The sequence below is a fragment of the Microcaecilia unicolor genome, chromosome 1 (assembly GCF_901765095.1).
Source record: "Microcaecilia unicolor chromosome 1, aMicUni1.1, whole genome shotgun sequence".
Taxonomy (NCBI): domain Eukaryota; kingdom Metazoa; phylum Chordata; class Amphibia; order Gymnophiona; family Siphonopidae; genus Microcaecilia; species Microcaecilia unicolor.
The window spans coordinates 104242859-104266625 of NC_044031.1; the positions used below are offsets into that span (position 1 = coordinate 104242859).

The following is a 23767-nucleotide window of genomic DNA, read 5'->3' on the forward strand; positions in this document are numbered from 1 at the left end:
TGAAACTGTAAACTGCTCAGAAGAATTATTTGATGGGTGGTGACGTATAAAAATACATTGATCAAATTCATCCAACTATTGTGATGCACACTAAAGTGGGTTGTAGCTGGCTGGACTCACATCAGGTTCTGCAACTTAGACTAAATAACTACATTTTCTGCTTATCTTCTGCTCATTTACAACCCCAACTTTTACTGACTTCTGCTCAGCCTGTGTTGAGGTACCAGTCCTCAATTTTACTCGGAACGTCTTCCATTTATTTTTGGCTGGAGAAAGGAAATGTTATCTCCCCTAAATAACTCTCCTCATGCTCTGAGATTGGAGCTGGATCCTTATTTACATCTACCCTTCCTCTGGAACAATAAAGAAAAAGCCTACCTCACCTGCATCAATTGGACCATCCAAGAATATCAGAACCAGAAACTTTAAAGTTCATACCTGCAATCCATGAGTTAATTTTTTTTATTTTATCTACATAATCTATAATCTACTTCTATACCTCTGAATCTTTCAGATTCCTTAAAACTAAAGGAAACCTATGCACTGCCTCCAAGAATTTCACACAGAAGTGCTAAGTGCAGCCATTTGTTTCTCTATTTGATGAAACACTTTGATCTCACAGGCCTGGTCTGAATTTACAACTTTAAATGGTCTGTTCTTTCAGCTACTAAAGCCTGAACCCTGCATTGCCAACTAGGAAGACTGCCCAGCGCCACCCAGTGAAATTTTGCCTAACTAGCTTCTGACACAAAAATGTGTCATGAAAGCATCCCAGTAGTGTGTGGGAGAAGGCAGAAGTGCAAGAGGTCAAACACCTATATAACAGTACTTAAAATATCACCTCATTGTCACATCAAAGCTACCCATAGCACCCCCAGACCACCCTTGGGAACTATAGGATTGGTGAATGCCAGATCAGCTGCAAAGAAATCCTCAGTGATCTATGATGCCATAAATGCACAGCATCTTGACATCCTAGGAATAAGTAAAACCTGGCTAGATGAAAGTGGGGGTTTACCACTGGCTGAACTATGCCCAACAGGTTTCAATATCCAACACAGGGGCGTAGCCACGGGCGAGCCTGAACGGGCCTAGGCCCAGCCACTTTCCCTGCAGGCCCGCCTATCCAACATCCTTCGCTCGCTGTAGCTGCCTTTTCTCCTCACTCCAGGTACAGCCGTCCGGGAGGCAGCATTCAGCATTGCCTGCCTATCCTGAAATAATTCTTCTCCCCAGGCTCCGCTGCATCGGTCCCTGCATTCTCTTTTTCGCCCGTCGCTCAGCGCTGCCATTCACACAGGCAGCTCCGCTCCCCTTTGCCGCGTCCATCCGGCCCTCTCTGATGCACTTCCTGTTTACGTAGGGCCAGATGGACGCGGCAGGGGTGAACGGAGCTGCCTGTGTGAATGGCAGCGCTGCGCGACAGGCGAAAAAGAGAATGCAGGGACCAATGTAGTTGAGCCTGGGGAGAATTATTATTTCAGGGCAGGCAGGCAACGCTAAACGCTGCCTCCCGGACGGCCGTACCCAGAGCCGCGGGAGAAAAGGGATAGTTTTGCCGGAGTCAGACTTGTGGGAGGAAAGGGATTGGAGGGAAGTGAGAGAGCTACTGGATGTGGGAGGAAGAGGCGGGAGGGGATCTGAATGGAAGGGAGAGAGTTGCAGGAAGTGGGAGGAAAAGGAAGAGGGGATCTGGATGGAAGGGAGAGAGCTGCTGGACATGGGAGGGAGAGGAGGAAGGGGCTGGAGAGCTGCTGGACAAGGGAGGAAGAAGGGACTGGAGGGAAGGGAGAGAGCTGATGGGAGGGAGAGGAAGGGGCTGGAGAGCTGCTGGACAAGGGAGGAAGAAGGAACTGGAGGGAAGGGCTGCTAGACATGGGAGGGAGAGGAGGAAGGGGCTGGAGAGCTGCTGGACAAGGGAGGAAGAGGAAGAAGGGACTGGAGGGAAGGAAAAGAGCTGCTGGACATGGGAGGAAGAAGAAGAGGGGACTGGATGGAAGGGAGAGAGCTGCTGGAGGAAGAGGAGGAGGGGATCTGCGTGGAAGGGAGATAGCTGCTGGATGTGGGTGGAGGAGGAGGGGCTGGAGAGAAAGAGCTGCTGGATGTGGGAGGAAGAGGAGGAGGGGATCTGGATTACAGGTCTGCACGGGAACGGGGTTTGCGGGGATCCTGCGGAGTCCACGGAAATCCTGCAGGTTCCCCCCCCCTGGTCAGCGGGAGTGCCGCAGGAACGGAGCCCTGGTCAGCGGGAGTGCCGCGGGGATCGAGGCCGCAGCCAAAAAATCGCGGCCGGCCAAAAAAAAAAAAACACCCGGCCAAAAAAAAAAAAGCCGCCCAAAATCCAGCAACCCGCACACGGCATGAAAAAGCTGCAGCGGGTCACGGAAAGGGGCAGCAGAAGATTCAAATTTCAAACAAAGCATGGTTACATGAACATTCAAAAAGAATGTCTGCTGCTGGTTCGCCTCTTCTTCTTTTAGTGGGCGGAGACACCAAGCTCTCCTCCAATGAGGCGCCACTCAGAGTCAGAGAGCAGGAGAATGAAATTTCTCGTCTTTTTTGCCAGCCAGTTGGACTTCGTTAATGATGTCATACTGCTGAGAACAGCAGGCTCCAGCCAGGTCCGCTACCAGTGAATAAAGGCAGACTCTGACCATGCTTAGAATCAGAGACTCATCATCAGTGCTGTAGGAGGGAGAGAGGACAGCAGCAAGCAGCAGCAAGAGGAGCACTGCAGGAGGAGGAGGACTCTCAGAGGTAGCAGGAGCAGATCAGCTGTGTCACAGAGGAGAGAGGGAGGGAGCAGGACGGAGCAACTGGCACTGAAGGAGAGAGAACTGGAAGGCAGCAGAAGTCCAGCAGCTGTGGTACTGTGACCAGAGCCAGACCAGAAGAGAAGGGGCAGTGAGTACTACTAGTGACTGTGAGTGAGTGACTGAGTCATCCACATAAGAGAACTGAACAGAGGTGAGCTCAGCGAACTACTTTTATTTTTTTTATATGTATAGGCAGTTTATTTCTCTCATGGTGGGAACTGGCTGTTTTATGGGGACGGGCGGGGATGGAGGAGATCACTCACGGGGACAGGGGAGATTACTCACGGGGACGGGTTAGATTCTGATGGGGATGGGTCGCATTTCTGTCCCCGTGCAACTCTCTAATCTGGATGGAAGGGAGAGAGAGCTGCTGGATGTGGAAGGAAGAGGGGGAGGAGAACTGGAGGGAAGGGAGAGAACTGCTGGTACAGCACGGGGAGGGAAGGGAAACAGAGGTACCAGACCAAGGAGATGAAGGAAAAGGGAACAAATAACTAAACCCACAGTACGAGGGAGGAAGGGAGGGCAGGGTGGGTGTGTGGGCAGACAGGGCATCAAGTAACTAAACCAGATCCTGGAAAGGGGAGGGAGTGAGAGAGAGAGAAGCTGGACGGGGTAGGGTCAGAGAGGGTAGAGATATAATGGTACTGTGGACAAAGAGAGGGGAGAAGCTGGACAGAGAAATATAGGGACACAGAGAAAGGGGGATACTAAGCATGGAGGAAGACAGAGGTACAGAGATGGAAGAAGATGGAGAGTGGACATGGAGAGAGAGCAGAAATATCAAATGGACATGAGACCTTGGTGAGAGAGTTAAGAGAAGACAGAAAGATGTAGAAACCAGAGCCTGGGACCAACATGACTTGGAAAAATAAAATGAGCAGACAACAAAAGGTAGAAAAAATAATTTTATTTTTCTATTTTGTGACTAGACTATGCCATATTTGAAATGTACATCCTGCCAGAGCTGGTGCTAGAATATGGCTGGGGCCCAAGGCAGATATTTAGGAGGGGACCCCAAAGCTTACTAACAGGCTGCACCTTCTTCAGTTTCCAGCTGGCCTGGGGTTCTCTCTGGCTAGGGGGCCAAATGCAGTTGCCCTAGTTGTACCTCCCCTAACACTGTCTCTTGCATATGCTATCATATTTTCCACATTATAGGAGAAAATGCATCTCTTTGTATTTCTCTGTGCTGTGCTAAATGCAAGGTCTGGCCTCTTGGGATTTTGATTTAATTTGTTTATGGTTTGTGGTCTCTTATTCTGTATTTGGCATTTGTGTTCTGTGTGTGTGACCAAAGCATACTGTTAGCATCAATTTTCTATGTAGTATTCTATAGTACTTTGGCTTGTTCAGTTTTCCTGATATATTGATATTTTAGGGCCCCACTGTAATATTTAGGGCATATTTGGGGGAAGCATAAGTGTGTTGGCGGACCGTGGCTTAGTGGAATACACACCTAGCCAAGACCTTAGAGAAAACAGCACCACTAAAAAAAGTCGTATGCCCCACTCAAACGCTCACCTTGATTTTCTCCAGAACTTCGGATCCTTAAACGCAAAGGACGAAAACTGGAAAGGAGATGGCGCAAATCTCACCTGGATGAAGACAGGCTAAACTGCAGGAAGCACATGGCAAAGTACTGCCAAGCCTTAACAGCAACCAAAAAACAGTATTTCTCTCAATGAATTGCTGCCAATTGAACCAAGCAGCTGTTCAGTATAGTAAACAGCCTACTGCAACCCCCACAACAAAACCAGCCTGCCCAGTCTAAACTGAACTGCAATGATTTTGCTGCATACTTTGCCAACAAAATTAAAAGTCTCCACCAGGATTTACAGGCAATCCCACCCAGTCCCCAACCAGTCAACCAGGTGTGCACAAACTCACCCCTCCTAACAGAGACAGATGGAACACTTTTAACCTAATGACAGAGGAGAGCCTTGACAAAATCCTAAGAGACCTTCGACCAACTACCTGCTCCCTCGATCCCTGCCCATCAAAGATAGTGCAGCAGGCAAGTATGGGCCTTATAGAAGGCGCCACAAAAATTGTGAACACCTCTCTTTCTAATGGGCAATTACCAACAACATTAAAAAGGGCAGTGGTTCACCCTCTGCTGAAGAAAAACAACCTTGACCAGGACAAACTTGAAAGTTACAGGCCAGTATCCAACATCCTGTTTCTAGGGAAACTCATAGAACAGTCTGTGATCAACTTAATGAATGGCTAGAAAAGAGTAACTGGCTAGATCCATGTCAATCTGGATTCAGGCCTAGTTATGGAACAGAAACGGTCCTCGTATCCCTGCTAGATGATCTTCACAGAAACCAAGACAAGGGATTTGCCTCGATGTTAGTACTGCTAGATATCTCAGCAGCTTTTGACACTGTGGATCATGATATCTTGTTAGCACGATTGACAGAAACAGGTATTAACGCAACAGTACTTGCCTGATTCAGATCCTATCTATCAGACTGGCAACAATCCATAATGCTTGGCAGCAACTCATCACCACCATGGACACTGACCTGTGGGGTACCACAAGGATCGATACTGTCACCTATTCTGTTGAATATCTACCTCAAGCCACTAGCTGAGCTGATTCAATCAATGGACACTCAGTTCTACATCTATGCGGATGATGTGCAGCTACTCATACCCATTGAACCTGACTTACCTACAGCCTTGAATAAAGTGATCACTTGTCTAACATCAATTCAAGAATGGGCTAAATACAACAAACTTTGCCTGAACCCAAGTAAAACCGAGCTTCTCTGGGTCCCTAACACAAGTGGATACATACCTGACATCAAAATCCCTTTTGGGAAGTATGAACTCCCCCCTCAAATCACAAGTCAGGAACCTTGGAATACAGTTAGATTCAACACTTACTCTGATTCCCCAAATCCAAGCAGCCTTCAAGAGCTGCTTCTACTATTTGCGACAGCTACGCTGCCTCTCGCCTTACATCGAGAAGGTAAATCTTATCCCAGTTGTGCATGCCATGGTAACATCAAGACTGGATTACTGCAATGCACTGTACAATGGTCTGACTACAAAGGGCCTGCACCAGCTCCAGTTGATTCAGAATGCAGCAGCAAGACTCATAGAAGGTTGCCAGTGACGTGACCACATCACACCATTTTTGCAAAAACTTCACTGGCTACCAGTACAATACAGGGCTAAATTTAAAACTCTGTGTTTGATCTTCAAGGCCCTGAAAAGAAATGGCCCCGAGTATCTGAAGAATAGGATGATCCGCCACACACCGCCAAGGACACTAAGGTCCTCCCAAGGACTTTCACTAACTACACTCTCTCCACAAGACATTACATGATGTGATACCTGCAAGCGAGCCTTCTCCGGAGTAACCTCCACACTCTGGAATGCATTGCCTGAAAGGCTCCGCTTAACACAAGACTACCTCTACTTCAGGAAGCAGGTGAAAGCTTGGCTCTTCAGCCAAGCCTTTAATGGAAGAAGTAACTAACTTGTTAGTCTCACTCACTCACACACACACACACACACACACACACACACACACACACACAAGGATTGACTCGGGCTGCACATACTGCAGCAAAACATGTTTATCCACTCCTACCCTAGCTGAGATCATATTTAACCATCTCCCTGACCTCACGTGCAACTTTCTTCAATCACCCTACTTTCCAATTCTTCCTACTTTCTTACTCATCTATATGTTACAACTTTGCCATACCCTTCACTACCAATTATAATGTTCTAGTTCATATTGTGTTGTCATTGCAAATAGTATACCATTCCTTATTTTATTTCCCAGTTGGTACTTGAGTATTGCTCTCCCAGCAAATGTCTAAATTACTACTTTTATCCAATTGGACCAATAGCGTTGGCACTCATTTAAATATTGAGCAAAGTGTGATCTCTTGGAGACCAGTCAAGCTTGGAAGCATTGAGGTCCAGTTGGATAAAAGTAGTAATTTAGACATTTGCTGGGAGAGCAATACTCAAGTACCAACTGGGAAATAGAATAAGGAATTAGATTTAAACCAGTGGTTCCTGTAATTTAGATTGTGTTAAGTAGTATACCATGCCATACTTTGTATTGTTGTTCGAATATTTTTACTGCTCCAATTGCCTCCTGCTCATGTTTGATCTATTCTTACTGTACACCGCCTTGAGTGAATTCCTTCAAAAAGGCGGTAAATAAATCCTAATAAATAAATAAATAAAAGGCGCAGGTCATGATCCTTAGTCTGCAATTGAGGACACAACTGACGACACAAATTTCTATCCTATTTGTCTACTCCGTTGTACTTCTCGGGATCACTGGTGTCACAGCTCCCCCCCACCGATAAGAACTCTATGCAATATTACACTAAATTCTTAGACCTTCCTTCTTATTTCTCCTCCTAGGCTATCCTTAGGTTGAATATTTTAAATTTGTGCTCTATAAGAGGTAAACAATATCCACTTAGGGATCTGATTCAATTGCATGACTTAGATATCTTACGTATCACTGAGACATAGCTCCAAGAACAGAGGTAGCCTATTTAGTTCAGGTTGTATCAACCAGTTACTCACACTTATACTTTTTTACATCAAGGTGTAGAGGCAGAGGTCTAGCTGTCCTAAATCAATCCTATCTGACATTACATGCCCTGTCTTCAGTTCAGACCTCTCCACTGGAATCCCTTGCCTTTCAGGTATCCTCAACATGAATACTGGATTTCTTGCAAGTCTATCCACCACTGCCCATTTCTACTCATTCTTATCAAATCACTGCAATCTCTACTGGGCACTCACTGTCTTATGTTCTCCTATCCCATAGTATTAGGAGATTTCAATATTTATCTAGATGATCTTTTGGTGCCATTTAGTGCCAACATTATTACTCTTCAAGATCTTTACCTTTTTTTAACCCATTAACCATCTGACTTGTACAGTGGGACACATTTTAGATAATATTTTAGTGCCTCAGACACTCACATCTGACTTAAGACATCTCCCTCCACACCCCCTTCCACTGTCAGACTTATCTTCGTATCACATTTGAATTTCATGGCTCTCCAAGCTAAGACCCAAGAACATACTAAGAAGTATAGAGATCTGAGTCATCTATCGTTGGATAACTTTTGTCAAGCATTTTCACTGTCACTGGGTCCTTTCAAAGCAATTCTCTTGACTAACAAACAGACTTCACTATTGAATTCCATCCCAAGGCGCTGAGCATAGTTATCAACCCCTCCATCATAAAAATAATCCATGGTATGATTATTCATTCTTGCTGCTGAGATGTCAATTTCACCATAAAGAACGCCTATGAAGGAAGCATTGTTCTACCTCCACCCTGCATGCTTATAGAACTCTGGAATACTCATAAGCACACTGTTCAAAAAGCTACGAAGTATTTTTCTAATCAAATAGAGCACCTCACTCGACAAAATTATATAGTATCTTGCACTCTAACTACCTCTCCTAATGTGCCTTCTACCTCAGATATGTCTAACAGTTGATGCCATCTCTCTATATAAAACACACCTCCAATGTTCTAATGAAGCCTCACTTTCCCAACGTTCTAAAGTAAGGCGGCAGAGACCACTTTTCGTCCATGAGTGTTTGCCCCGCCCACGCGTCAAATGTGATGACATCGAGGGCGGAGCAAAGACACACACCGACCGTGTCGCGCTTTTGATTGGCTGTGCCTCAGGTGATGCGCACACAGTTCGGTTCCCACTCCCAAACACTCACACGGACTTCTAAACCACCTTGCCTTTTAATCGGCGACGCAGAGGAGCAGGAGGGGGACAGCGAAGAAAATGCAACGGCGTTCAGGAAAAAAAAAAAAAAAACACACACGAGTCCCGCCCCTTCCTGAGGAGGGGGTAACTACCAGCACGGGGACCAACCGTGAGGAAAGCGCGGCCGAAGACCGCCACTAAACCACCTCTTCATCGCGGCCCTTACTCTGCAAGCTCTTCATGCGGTGATTCTCCAAGCTGGCGTTATCGCGAAACAGGCAGGGGGAGGAGTAGGGAAATACGCTCCACTCCTTTCCCTGCCTATGAATCAGCGGTCAATGATTCCTGCAGACGAATCAGCTGTCAATGATTCCTGCGGACTTCAAAACCACCTTGCCTTAATAGGTGCCACAGAGGAGCAGGAGGGGGACAGCGAAGAAAAAGCAGCGGCGTTCGCTTAAAAAAACAAACACACAAATCCCGCGCCTTCCTCAGGGGGTAGCTGCCTTTCTAAACAAGCTCCGCCCCTTTCCGGAGGCGGTGCCGTTCCGTGCCAAAAATCCACCACCCGCAGGGGGAACAAATGAACTCCTCAATCCACCAGTTCACAGACAAGACAGAATTAGCATGCTATGCAGGAGTGACATAAGTCCCCTTCACTGGCAGGCAGGCAGGCAAGGAAGGAGGGGGGAGGGCCGACACCCAGGCAAACACTCTCATTCACACACACACACACACACACACAGGCACACAATCACTCTCTGTCAGTCACAAACACACACTTGCATCTGGCAGGGAGGGAGGGGAGGGGGGCACCCTGGCACACACTGCCACACACTCTCTCTCTGTCACAAACACACACTTGCATCTGGGAGGGAGGGGGCCCACCCTGGCACACACTCTCATTCTCACACACACTCACATTCGCACAGAGACACTTGCACACAGTTTCACTCTCTCAAAATCACAAACACACACTTCCACCTGGCAGGGAGGGAGGGGGGGCCCATCCTGTAAAACACTCTCATTCCCACAAACACACACTCTCTCACAAACACATTCACACACACTCACTCTCTCTGTCACAAACACACACTCGCACATGGCAGGGAGACAGGGAGGGGGGCCACTGGCAGCGACGGAGGGGGGGGCCACAGAAACACACACATTCCCCCGCAAACACCCTGCCCGCCACACCCTCTACACAAACGCTATCTGTGACACACAAACAGACAAACTCTCTGTGTCACACACACAGTGAAGCACAGTTACAGATCGCAAAACAAACCCCCTCCTCAACATTTTGCTCTGATAGTTTATATCCAGCATATTCTGTTTGGTGCTACGTGATCAGTGAGTTGACAACACATATACAAGTAGGACTCTTCGTTTTGCATTCATTACTTGGTGTATTGATTGACCCCTGATGCAGACGCTTTTTAGCGTCGAAACACGGCCTGTGTCAGGTCGTTATCTCTGATATAATAAAGACTGTTGGACTCACGTCTCCAGTGGTGAATCGTCTATTAGTCTCTACCAGTCCTAACTCTTCCATGGGAACCAAGGACTGCTTGAATAGAGTCTACTTTTCTGTAGTGGAAGCAGCTGGCCCTGTGGGACTCCCTTTCTACTATGGCTGAGCTACTCTGCCCATTAATTTAACCTCTCAGGTATCAGCCACCCTCCCTCTACTAGGCAGCTGCCTAGCAAATAAACAAGCCTTCACAAATTTGGTTATCACAACTTTCATTCACTTAAACAAGACTGCCCTTTTCACTTTCCAGAGAGTAACATAACGCAACAAAAGCATTTCTTGGCTTCCCAAGTCAACTACACCTTTACTCCTCTTTACAAGCTTGTAGGAAATACCTTACACAACATACAAGGCTCCCTTTAAACACACCTTCTATTACTCCTGTCCCAAACTTACTACTCCCCAGACTTTTAGCTGGATTACCTCAGGAATACTCTTTACACCCAAGAGCAGTTCCCCAAACACTCCCCTTTCCCCATCCAAGAGTAGTTCTCAAATTCCTTTTATAACCCAGGGCAATTCCAAATTCCTTTTCTTTTACTCCAGGGCAGTTACACACCCTCTTTATAATCCAGGGCAATTCCGAACCCCTCCTAAGCTACAAAGTACAGTCTTCCTAGGTTTTTTCTTCCAGACATTTCCCTAGTCTGCTGGAGCTTGGCTTTTACCTTCCTCTTGGAGTGGAGTAGCCTAGTGGTTAGTGCAGCAGACTTTGATCCTGGGGAACTGGGTTCAATTCCCACTGCAGCTCCTTGTGACTATGGGCAAGTCACTTAACCCTTCATTGCACCAGGTACAAAATAAGTACCTGTATATATGTAAACCGCTTTGAATGTAGTTGCAAAATACCACAGAAAGGCAGTATATCAAGTCCCATTTCCCTTTTGGGACTAATCAATAACCCAGGGATTTCCAGCCGGTTCTCTCCTCCTCTCTCATTTACATTATAAAGCACCGGTCCCAGTACAGATCCCTGAGGCATGCCATTATTCACTTTCCTCCACTGAGAGAATGTCCATTTAACCCTACTCTCCTATGTTTTAGCCAATTCCCAATCCACAAAAAAAACACTGCCTCCTTTCCAGTGGCTTTTTAATTTTCTTAGGAGTCTAAAGAACTTTGATAAAAAGCTTTCTGAAAATCTACATTAATTAGCCCCCCTTTATTCTCATATTTATTCATGCCTTCAGAAAAAGTCATAAATGTTTGAGGTGAGACTTCTCTTGGCTCAATCCATACTGACTAAACCATGTTTGACTACATATTCAGTAACATTATTCTTCTTTATAATAGATTTTATCATTTTGCCTGGCACTAACATCATGCTTACCAGTCTAATTTCCTGGATCACCTCTTGAAGCTTTTTTACAAATTGGCATTATATTGGCCACTTTCCAATCTTCAAGTACCATGGATTATTTTAATGACAGTGATTTTTAACTTAACAGTACATCAGCAATTTAACTTAAGGTGACTTACATTCAGGCACAGAAGGTGAATGCATACAAACACAAAGTAGGGCACAAATTCACCAATACAGAAGCCCTAATACAGGGCTTTCCAAATCTAGCCTGGGGACACCACATTCAGTCAGGTTTCCAGCATAACCACAATAAGTATCTAGATAAATCATCATGCACTGGAGGCCCAGTGTATGCAAAATTCTCTCAAGCATATTCATTGTATATATCCTGAACACTTGACTGGATAGTAGTTCCACAGGACCGGTTTAGAAAGTACTGACCTAACAGGTCACAACAATTCAGTGCTAACTACCTCAAAACAGTCCAGTAAGTGACATTAACATGCTTGGAACAGTACAGAGATGTGTATTGTCTTTTACTCCTTTTTTTTTTTATAAAGCAAGTCACAAATACTTTGCAACTTACATGCCTAGGGTAGTATCTAAAACTGAACATCAATATCTTAATACTTCCTCAGCATGTCCATGTTACCATTCAGGAAGCTGCTTTGGAAGAAGTACTGTTGAAAGGCAAACAATACTTGAAGCAGCTGGTGCTGTAACAAGGGAATCTTCAAAAAGATCCCAATAGCTCTTAGCTCTGCAGACCGTTTGCATCCAAGCACATAACTGAATCATCCATTTCCAGTACTGCAACATTCAAAACATCACAATAGACAAACTCTTTCTAGGACCGAGATTGGTGGTAGGGTACCTTGTGGTTCTGTCTAAATGGTACCTTCTGTAATGCAATATGGGAATCTTAGCACTGTTTCACCATTTATAGAATCCTCTCTAACCACCTGATTTTGAGCTTTAAATAGGCGGTCTATATTCAAACCAAACAGTTCAAAATGAGTAGAAGATTTATGGAGTAAAAATGACTTACTAGCATAAACCTTCCCTATTTGGATTCTTCTCCACACAGTTGTGTGAAGCTACTCAGGCAAAAGGTGAGGGAAGGGGGCTGGGTTAGAGTTACATCAAGGGCAGGGTGTCAAAGTTTCACAGATTATACCATATGAAATGCTAGCCAACTAAATTTGTGCAAAGTTTCTATGCAGAAAAAATGGATAAATCTGAGCAGACGAGTTTTGTTCATTCAGATTAATACAGATATTCAGTCACATTTCTACCTGAATAGGGTAGAATTGCCAGATCAAGTGACTCAATCTGCCCAATAATAACCCACCATATATTATCCTACTACTTTCTATTCAGAACAAATCAGGTGCAATGTGCTATTTTACATCAACATTAAAAAAAACCATTTATAGATGTTAAGACTTAAGAAAATTTTTTTCTGAGAACATGATAGCAGATACTTACAAGGCGCAGTCCATCCAAATTATTCTCCATTTCTACTGATCTTTCTGCATGAGGATACCTCTTGCATAGTCTCAAGTTTTATCAGACTCTGCTACCATTTTACGTCATCTATATCCATTCAGGATGCCTCCTCATGTTTCTCAGAAGTCAAGTCAGTCCCTCCCCTCTATACCATTAACTCCCTTTTCAATGAAGTATAATTGACACTTTTGCATCAATTATAAGGTGGTAAATTATGGTGCATAAAGACCAAATGGCCCATCCAGTCTGCCCAAATCATCTTCGGGTTACCTAGCTCCAACATACCCCCATAGGGTCTCCACCTCCAGGGTATGCAGAATAATTAGTCTATGACTATGTTAATGTAATGAATTGAATTATCTTATTTAAATACATAATTGCAACCCTGCTTTATCTACAAAAGGCTCAAGGAGCTACAGTAAACTCAAAACAGTAGCACAACAGCCCTAACTAGCTTATGAAAAATGAGACATAAATACTTAATAAAATATCAGACACAAAAAGATATGAAGGTGCACCTTGTTCACTTAGGTCAACTTCCTCCTCCTGATCTGCTGCTTCTTCCCCATCTTCTGACTCTGCTCCACTGTCACTGTTTTCTGCTTTACCATTCAGACTCTTACAGTTTGGGGTGGAAGTCAAGATGCCGCCAAGATCTGAAAACAAAAACAAAAATGCAATTCTTAAAAATATTACTAGGAAATATGACTGACTGCAAGAACAGAGGCAGCAGCTTCCTCTGGAACATTTCAATTTTGATGCTGGACTGATAAGCATTATATAGTCAGCACAGTCCTATAAAGTACTTATCCTGGCTCCAGCTGTGCACCTAACTGCCTTTAACTAGGATGTGAAAGGTTTGAGTTTACACTCTACAACACCAGATTCTTTATTTCATATGGTTGAAACAAGTCATGCCCTTGACAGAGAAAACTTTTAAATATTATAGTGTCCCATAGTACACAATCATTCAGTTCTCAGCATTTCCCACTGTCTCATCAGACATACGTTGGGATCCTGTGTGTTTATGGAAAATGACCAATTAAAGTTTGACCTTATCAGAAGTTACCTTCAATCTTCTATTGACTTGCATCACCACCTTTTCCCACATCAATTCCAACCAGTTCTATCTCCATGTAATGGCTAACTAGAACGCACAATACAATTTGGAAGGAGGATGGGATTTGATATACAGTGCATTCCGCTTAAGTGTAAGGGTCTGGGACCAAAGAAATGCATGCAGTTAACTGGAGCGTGCACTTAACCTTTGTGACCCAAAGAAGCTTGACATCTGATAAACATATGTACAGTACTGTTTATCCTCTGTACACTATTGGGTCTGTGAGTTCCACAGACTATGTCTGCCAGACGGTAAAAACTGCCACAGCACTGACATCCAGTGGCCTCCAGATAGGCCTGCACAGTGTTGAGACTCTCCAGCACTCTTGCAAAAGTGACAGGAGGAGGTTGTTGAATTTCATCAGCATGTGCCTCGCTGCTCATTTCATCATCTGCTCCATCATCAGCCGTTGTTGCCTGCGTGTAGGCGCATATCTCTACATCAGTGCTGTCTTCAGCTGTTTGTAGATCGTAATCAACAGCTACATAGCGATGGAACTCCTCTTCAATAACACCGGCTGAGATGTCAATAACCTGTTCATCTGACGCGTTTGCAACAGCTGCATCTGTTTCGTCCCTCTCCACATCCTTAACAAAGCTTGCCCGCTTGTAGCAGTTCACAATGGTTGCCTGTGTAACATGATTCCAGGCTTCTTTCTGCATATGTAGGGAATCCAACAATGATAGATTACGAGCCAGTTCAACAGCATGTTTATCCTTGCAAGTCTGGTCATCCATAACGCTCATCAGACGACGTAGCACAAGAGCCCGATAATGTTGTTTGAAACTGGCTATTATGCCCTGATCCAACAGGCTTATTTTCGAAAGAGAAGGGCGCCCATCTTTCGACACAAATTGGGAGATGGGCGTCCTTCTCTCGGGGTCGCCCAAATCGGCATAATTGAAAGCCGACTTTGGGCGTCCCCAACTGCTTCCCATCGTGGGGACGACCAAAGTTCCCAGGGGCATGTCAGAGGCATAGCAAAGGTGGGACTGGGGCGTGCCTTAACAGATGGGTGTCCTCGAGCGATAATGGAAAAAAGAAGGGTGTCCCTGATGAGTACTTGGCCGACTTCACTTGGTCCAATTTTTCTTACGACCAAGTCTCAAAAAGGTGCCTGAACTGACCAGATGACCACCGGAGGGAATCGGGGATGACCTCCCCTGGCTCCCCCAGTGGTGACTAACCCCTTCCCACCCTGAAAAAAAACAACTTTAAAATCTTTTTTTTGCCAGCCTCAAATATCATACTCAGGTCAATCGCAGCAGTATGCAGGTCCCTGGGGGGGGGGGTGTGTGTGTCAGCGGAGGCATAGCGAAGGCGTGGACGTCCTTCTTTCAAACATTTTGGACGTCCTGAACTGCCCCCCACAGGGACGACCAAATTTCAAGGGAGTGGAGGAGTGGCCTTGTGGTTAGAGCACTGGTCTTGCAATCCAGAGGTGGCCGGTTTAAATCCCACTGCTGGTACTTGTGATCCAAAATCCAAATAAATACAGGGGGTGTCAGAGGCATAGCAAAGGCATGGACGTCCTTCTCACAGAAACATCCACATTTTGGATATCCTCAACTGCCCATCACAGGGCGAAGGCGCCTAACACTTGGACGTCCTTCGCCCATACTAAAAAAAAAAAAAACATGTCCCTGACGAGCACTTGGACGTTTTCACCTGGACTTGCATTTTTTAAAGGTTGTAGACGGCTATTATATACGCAGCTTGTCTGCGTGTATGAAGCCGTCTTTGATATGCACAGAGCAGACACGCATAACTCTTGGCTGCTCTGCACTGGCTTCCCCTACTTAGGAAGGAATCGTGTGCAAATGAGCTAACAGCGAGCAGCTCATTTGCATGCGATTTCCTTCATGCATGCCCGTTCCTTTCTGAATCGCTAAGGGATTGGTAAGGGAAAGACTTTTTCCGTTCAGTTAGTGCATCAGTTAGTCCACTGCAGTGCCCCCTAGGGTGGCCGGTTGGTGTCCTGGCATGTCAGGGGGACCAGAGCACTACGAATGCTGGCTCTTCCCACGACCAAATGGATTTTGAGATAGGTGTCCCCAGTTTCCATTATCGCCGAAAACCGGGGACGTCCATCTCAACATTTAGGTCGACCACCTAGGTTGACCTAAATGTTGAGATTTGGGCGTCTCCGACCGTATTATCAAAACGAAAGATGGCCGCCCATCTTGTTTCGATAATACGGGTTTCCTCGCCCCTTCGCGGGGACGTCCTGCGAGGATGCCCTCAGGAAAACTTGTGCGCCCCGTTCGATTATGCCCCTCCAAGGGGCGGGGGGTGGGAACCTGTCCTTTATCTAAATTTAAACAAAGCTAAAGCATTTTATTGGTTTTCATTTAAAACAGTTTTAGTTTTTTTTTAGGCCAATTAAAAATTTGTATTCCAACAACAACAACAACTCTAACATTCTTATCGACAGAGCCAAACACTTTGTTGTTTTTAAATATAAGAGTAAGGCTGGGTTGGGCTATGGAAGAGTTCCACTGGGCTCAAAAAGGACCAAGCATTTTTTTTGGTGGGTGAGTACAGATTGCTTCTCCCAGTGCTGGGCTGGGATCCGCACTACACACGGCCACAGGGGAAGGCCTGAAAGCTGCAGCTGCAATGCTGCACTACAAAATTGCTCTCTAAGACAGAGGACCGCTGTTTTCCTGCCACACCAGTAATAGTCACAGTCTGGGCTCACACTCATTTTCACATTGCTGAGGCGAGCTGCCAATCACAACTCAGCTGTGATTGGTCAAGGAGCCTGTCTGGAACCTAAAAGGGTGATCCTGATTGGGAAGCAAAGAGTCTCACTCCTTGCTTCCCAATCAGGATTGCCCTTTTAGGTGCCAGACAGGCTCCATGACCAACCACAGCTGAGTTGTGATCAGCAGCTTGCCTCAGCCAAGTGGAGGGAATATTGATTGGGGGGGGGGGGGTGCTCCTTGCTCTGGCACAGCAGCAATTGTTTTACAGGAAGAAGACCGGGGTTAAGTACCACATGTGTGTGTGGTGCTTGGCGTGTGAACTCCCATCTGCCCTGCAGCATCCCTACGAGTTCACCATTGTGCACAGTTTGGGAAATGCTGTCCTAAGGGAAATGGGGTGGGTCAGTTGGATGTAAGAATATACCCAAAGTGCTTCTAGTTGCTGAAGTGCCCCCCGCTCCTATTCCCCCTTCTCTCTCTCCTCAATCACTGGCCGACTATTTCCGCGACAAAGTGCAAAAGATCAACCTTGAGTTCACGACCAAGCCACCACCTCCTCTTCACCCTTTAACCCTCTCCCTCATCCAACCTACCCAGGTCTCCTTCTCCTCTTTTCCTGAGATCACCGAGGATGAAACTTCGCGCCTTCTTTCCTCCTCGAAATGCACCACCTGTTCCTCTGATCCCATCCCCACCAACCTACTCAACACCATCTCCCATACTGTCACCCCCGCCATCTGCCGCATCCTCAACCTCTCTCTCTCCACTGCAACTGTCCCTGACACCTTCAAGCACGCCGTTGTCACACCTCTCCTCAAAAAACCTTCACTTGACCCTACCTGCCCCTCCAACTACCGCCCCATCTCTCTTTTACCCTTCCTTTCCAAAATACTTGAGCGCGCTGTTCATAGCCGCTGCCTTGATTTTCTCTCCTCTCATGCCATCCTCGATCCACTTCAATCTGGTTTTCGCCCTCTGCACGCGACTGAAACGGCACTCTCTAAAGTTTGCAATGACCTGCTCCTGGCCAAATCCCGAGGTCACTACTCCATCCTCATCCTCCTCGATCTTTCCGCCGCGTTTGACACTGTCAATCATGATTTACTTCTTGCCACGCTGTCCTCTTTTGGGTTCCAAGGCCCTGTCCTCTCCTGGTTCTCCTCTTATCTCTCCCACCGCACCTTCAGGGTACACTCCCATGGATCTTCCTCCACTCCCATCCCACTATCTGTTGGAGTTCCCCAGGGATCTGTCCTTGGACCCCTTCTCTTCTCAATCTACACCTCTTCCCTGGGCTCGCTGATCTCGTCTCATGGTTTTCAGTATCATCTTTATGCTGATGACACCCAGCTATACCTCTCCACACCTGACATCTCCGCGGAGACTCAGGCCAAGGTATCGGCCTGTTTATCCGACACTGCGGCATGGATGTCCAACCGCCACCTGAAGCTGAACATGTCCAAGACCGAGCTCCTTGTCTTTCCTCCTAAACCCACTTCTCCTCTTCCTCCACTCTCTATCTCTGTTGATAACACCCTCATCCTCCCCGTCCCATCTGCCTGCAACCTCGGAGTCATCTTCGACTCCTCCCTCTCCTTCTCTGCGCATATCCAACAGACTGCCAAGACCTGTCGCTTCTTCCTCTTCAACATCAGCAAAATTCGCCCTTTCCTCTCCGAGCATACCACCAGAACTCTCGTCCATGCTCTCATTACCTCTCGCCTTGATTACTGCAACTTACTCCTCACCGGCCTCCCACTCGGCCATCTATCCCCCCTTCAATCAGTTCAGAACGCTGCTGCACGTCTTATATTCCGCCAAAACCGATATACTCATATCACCCCTCTCCTTAAATCACTTCATTGGCTTCCGATCAGATATCGCATACAATTCAAGCTCCTCCTCCTTACCTACAAATGCACTCAGTCTGCGGCTCCTCACTACCTCTCCACCCTCATCTCCCCCTATGTTCCCGCCCGCAACTTCCGCTCACAGGACAAAGCCCTTCTCTCAGTACCCTTCTCCACTACTGCCAACTCCAGGCTTCGCGCATTCTGCCTTGCCTCACCCTATGCCTGGAACAATCTTCCTTTACCCATACGCCATGCCCCCTCCCTACCCATCTTCAAATCTCTGCTTAAAACTCACCTCTTCAATGCTGCCTTCGGCGCCTAACCGCTCGAGAAATATAAAATGCCCCAATCCATCCACCCTATCAGATTAACTGTTCACTCGTCCTCTAGATTGTTCACTTGTCTTTAGATTGTTCTCTTGTCTTTTAGATTGTAAGCTCTTTGAGCAGGGACTGTCCTATGTTTGAATTGTACAGCGCTGCGTAACCCTAGTAGCGCTTTAGAAATGTTTATTAGTAGTAGTAGTAGTAGTAGTAGTAATATTCTACCTTTCATACACAATGGGCATGAGTACACATAGGTTAGCTAATAATTGCACTTAAGAGATTGGATAAGCCAGATGCGTTTAGATAAAATACTTGATGTATCATGAGACGGACAATCAAACTATCCAACTTAGTCTGCTAGTTTAAAATGTTCCTTGCACACACAGAGTAAGGCAACATCACTGTAAATCATTAAAAGGGAGATAGGAAGAAGATATGTTTCCAAGCACTCCACACCTAGGGGTTGATGCAGAAAGCCATGCAGGAGCCATGTACGACTTCTCCCACAAACTTAAAACCATGCCAAGCATGTTGTAGAGCACAATTTTCTCTTTCAGATGATACTGTTCACAAGCTGATTCAGGCAGACTCTTTTTTAATAATTGGCTTTGAACTTTGGTACATTTTACCATTTGCTCTGACAGTGCCAACTTTGAAGAGATCCTGCAGGGTGGTTATAGATGCTGGTTAGTTGCAAATCTGGCAGTATTATGTCCAGCACAAGCATAATGCTTGTTCAAAATTTCAAGTCCGCATCTTTGTTTGCATGGAAGTTGTTGCGGTCTGAATATTGGTCCAAATATGTTCCGGTGAGTTGGACCAATTTTGATGCACACTTTGAGTCAACTTGTTTGACTGGATTTTGCATCCATAATGTTAAAATGCATTTCATCGGAATTAGCATCAAAAACTGTACAGGATTTGAAAATTCTTTAGCCATTCTTATAAATGTGTTTGGATTTTATTAGACCCCAAAAATGGCATTTTGGTAAATGTCGCGCGCTCATGGACTGACAACCTTTCAGAAAATGGGGTCTAGATCTGCAACTATTGCAGTTAGAGACCTCAAATTTTGGGAAACTTTGTTTAACACCTGACTCGCGCAACAGATAAAATTTGAACAAAATTGGAGAAACTGATGGTGGGAATTTTAGACCACTTGCCATGGAATGACCCATTTGTTTTTTTCATTGCCAATAAAAGATTGGTGATAAGACTCATTCTGTCTTGCCTCCTATCCTCCTACACACTGCAAATATGACAGCAACAGGAACAGAAGTACCCTGCTTTAAGGCTAACATGGGTATAGTTTCAGTAATCTAATGCTTCATAAATGTGTTTTATACACTTTGGGGTAATTTTATATGCAACTTGAACATGCAGAACAGCATTTTATATGACGAAAACAGGTGCTTATAAAGTTACCCGGGTATTTTACAAGCAGAGAAACAGTACCTACATTTATGTAGTAAATGCATAGGAATTCCTGAGGGTGGAAAATGAGCGGTGGTTGTGGTATTGGCACTTACTCTTATTTATTTTATACAATTCATATATGTATTGATTTCAACTGACATACAAACACATTTATTACTAACTTTGTGAACATAACACGGTTTGTGAGCTTTCAGGGAGGCAGTTTTATAAAAACAAATAACCCATATGGAAAAGTTATGCTTTCCTGATAACTTTCTTTCCTTTAGTCGCAGCAGATGAATCCATATACTTGTGGATTATGTCTGTCTACCAGCAGGTGGAGAGTATTACTCCTGGTCTTGCAGTATATCCTTATCAAAGCAGAAACAGGCACACGAGACCTCCTAGTCTCCTTCCTCTCAGAACAAAACCTTGCCCCTATAAAACAAACCAATACCTGCAAGAACAATAACTAACTGGCAAGTGAACTCACGAACTGCAGAAGCACCAAAAAAAAGGGCAGAGCTCTGGATTCATCTGTGAAAAAGGAAAGTTATAAGGTAAGACATAATTTTTCTTTCCTCACGATGGGTGGACAGAAGAAGCTCCTGAGACCAGAACTGAATAGCCGAAAGAAGCATCCTGTTGAGCCACCACATCCAAACAACAGTGGCGCGCAAAGGTATGCAAGATGGACCACATCACCGCCTTACAAATGTCACCAGTGAAAAAGTAGCAGACTCTGCCCACAAAGTTGTCACCGTTTGCATAGAGTGAGCGCGCAGAGCAACTGGAAACTGCTTATGAGAAACCATGTAAGCGTCTGAAATAGCCAGTTTAATCCACCAAGCTATGGTGGCCTTGGACACCACATTACCTCGACATGGCCCGGAAATGAACAGGTAGTTTGATTGCTGGAACTCATTAGTGCCCTACAGATACTTAAAAACTCGCCTAACATCCAGCGTCTGCAATGATCTAAAGTCTGAAGGATAATCCTCCTGATGACAAGGAAGGAAGGAAGGAAGGAAGGAAGGAAGGAAAACAGGTTGATCGATATGAAAGGAAGAAAGCACTTTCAGAATCAAGGACAGACTCATGTGGAGAGTCACCCGATTCCATAAAGCGCAAAAAATGGATCCCAGCAAGATAACGCCTACAACTCAGAAATTTGATGGGTGGAAGACACCGTCACTAGAAATACAAGGTAAGATCTTTCAAAGTAGCCTTTGCCAAAGGCTCAAAAAGGGGTTCACTGCAAAGCCCGGAGTACCAAGTTAAGGTTCCATTTCAGGCAGGTAGGGCGAACAAAGATGAACAACACCCTTCAAGATGCATTCCACATCCGGCTGTGAAGCCAGTGAAGAATTCAAAATGCGGCCACGAAAAAATGAGAGAGCTGCTACATGCACTCAGAGGATATTATAGGCCAAACCCTTCCGAAGCTCCTCCTGGAGAATGCCAAGAGCTGCAGCAGTGTAGACTGAAAAGGGGAAAACCTTCATTCTGATCACCATGCCTCAAACACTAGCCAGACCCTGGCATACACCATACATTTCTTTGCATGCAACAAGGCAGTAATCATGTCCTCCACAGCCTCGACCCCTCAAGAGCCAGGCTGTAAGACCAAAGCAGGAGTGATCCTCATCAGGACTGAGCCCTGATGAAGTAAATCTGGAGTCAACGGAAGTCAGAATGGGTTGTCCATCAGCAGCAGAATCAGGTCTGCATACCAGGGATGCCTGGGCCATTCTGGAGCCACAAGAATGACCCTCCCCAGATAAAGGACTCTATGCAGCACCTGGACAATCATGAGCCACGGAGGAAAGACAAACAAGAGGATGGACTCCGGCCATGGCTGGAGAAGTAGCATCCACTCCCTCTGATCCGACCTCTCCTTCAGCTGAAGAAATGAGGAAGCTTGGCATTGCGCAGAGTTCCACTCCTAGAGTGTCCCACTTCTGGGAGATACTGCGAAAGATTGTCTCCTGGAGCTCCCACTCCTCTGTATCCAACAAGGTCTGACCGAGATAGTCCGCATGCACATTGAGAGACCCCCACTATGTGTGCCGCTGACGACTGGCGCAAGTGTCTTTCCGCCTAAAGAAAGAAGGCAAGCTTACCTCGCCAACCCCATACTGTGGATCCCTCCCTGCCTGTTGACATAACCTACCGCCATCGCATTGTCCAAGAGAATCCAGACCAATTTGCCCTGCAGAATGCCTTGAAATGCCCTCAGGGCACTGATGGGCCACCGCACCTCATTCACGGACCAAAGGCCCTGTGTACTGTACCGAGAGAAGAGTGCACCCCAACCTGCAAGGCTGGCATCAGTCACCACCACTACCCATGGATGCATCACCAGATGTGCTGGAGTGAGCCACCATGTCATACTGTGAGGTACCGGAGACCAGTGCTCCAACAGGGACTGCTGAAGGGATGCATGTGTGTCCTGGCTCAAGGAACCACCTCCAAGGTGGTGCCATCAATCCAAGAACCTGGACATAAGACTCTGGGTCCAGAGCAATAGACAGATCTGATCCTGAGGTCTGGCAATTCTGTCCTCTGGCAAGAAAACTTTGTCCCGTGCAGTGCTGAATCACACCTCCAGATACTCCAGAGACTGGGACAGTCGAAGATGACTTTTTAATCAGTTCACTAACCAACCAAGGGAACGCAAGAGCGCAATCACCCCATCTGTGACTTGTCGGATCTCCTGCTATGAGGTCGCCTGAATCAGTCAATCGTCAAGGTATGGGTGTACCTGAATGCCCTCGCGCTGTAGAAACGCCGCCACCGCCACCATGACCTTGGAAAAGGTGCAAGGCATTGTAAACCAGGCCAAAGGCCATTGCTAAAAACAAAAGTGGTAACCAAGGATCACAAAGCACAAGAAGCGCTGGTGAGGAGGCCTAATAGGAATATGTAGATAGACCTCCTTGAGAAACTCCCCTGGCTGTACCCCCGTCAGCACCAATCTCAGAGTTTCTATTTGAAAATGCCAAATCTGAATAAACTGATTGACCTTCTTGAGTTCTAACATGGGATGCTAAGACCCCTCCCCCCTTCTTTGGGACCATGAAATAGATGGCGTACCAGCCATGACTGAGCTCATGACTTGACACCAGCACCACCATGACCAGCTCCTGCAAGAAAAGGTAAGTGGTCTAAACTGCCTCCCTTTTCGCTGCAGTACTGCACAGGGACTCCAAGAAAAAAAAAATCTGTGATGGGAGAGGAAAACTAACTTGTAACCATCTCTGATAATGTCGAGGATCCATTACTCTGATGTAATTTTGGTCCACTCTTCGTAAAAGAGAGAGAATGCCCTCCTGTGCAAAGTGCCAAAGAGTGGACCTGTCTTCCATCATTGGGCAGCTCAGGCAGCTGCCCCAGATTGATCAGCTCTAAAGGTGGGCCTTTTATCAGAACGAAAGGATTGCATCTGCTGAAATC

At 46.0% G+C, this 23767-nt stretch overlaps 1 protein-coding gene across 2 annotated transcripts in view; it reads right to left on the minus strand.

The window, feature by feature from the left end:
- ACBD5 (acyl-CoA binding domain containing 5) overlaps nucleotides 1-23767 on the minus strand; it is a 99937-nt gene that overhangs the window by 56511 nt on the left and 19659 nt on the right. For both annotated transcript variants that reach the window (XM_030199279.1, XM_030199280.1), the window contains one exon: nucleotides 13407-13544. In XM_030199279.1, the coding sequence (XP_030055139.1) occupies nucleotides 13407-13544 (138 nt within the window). The remainder of the gene's footprint in view (nucleotides 1-13406; nucleotides 13545-23767) is intronic.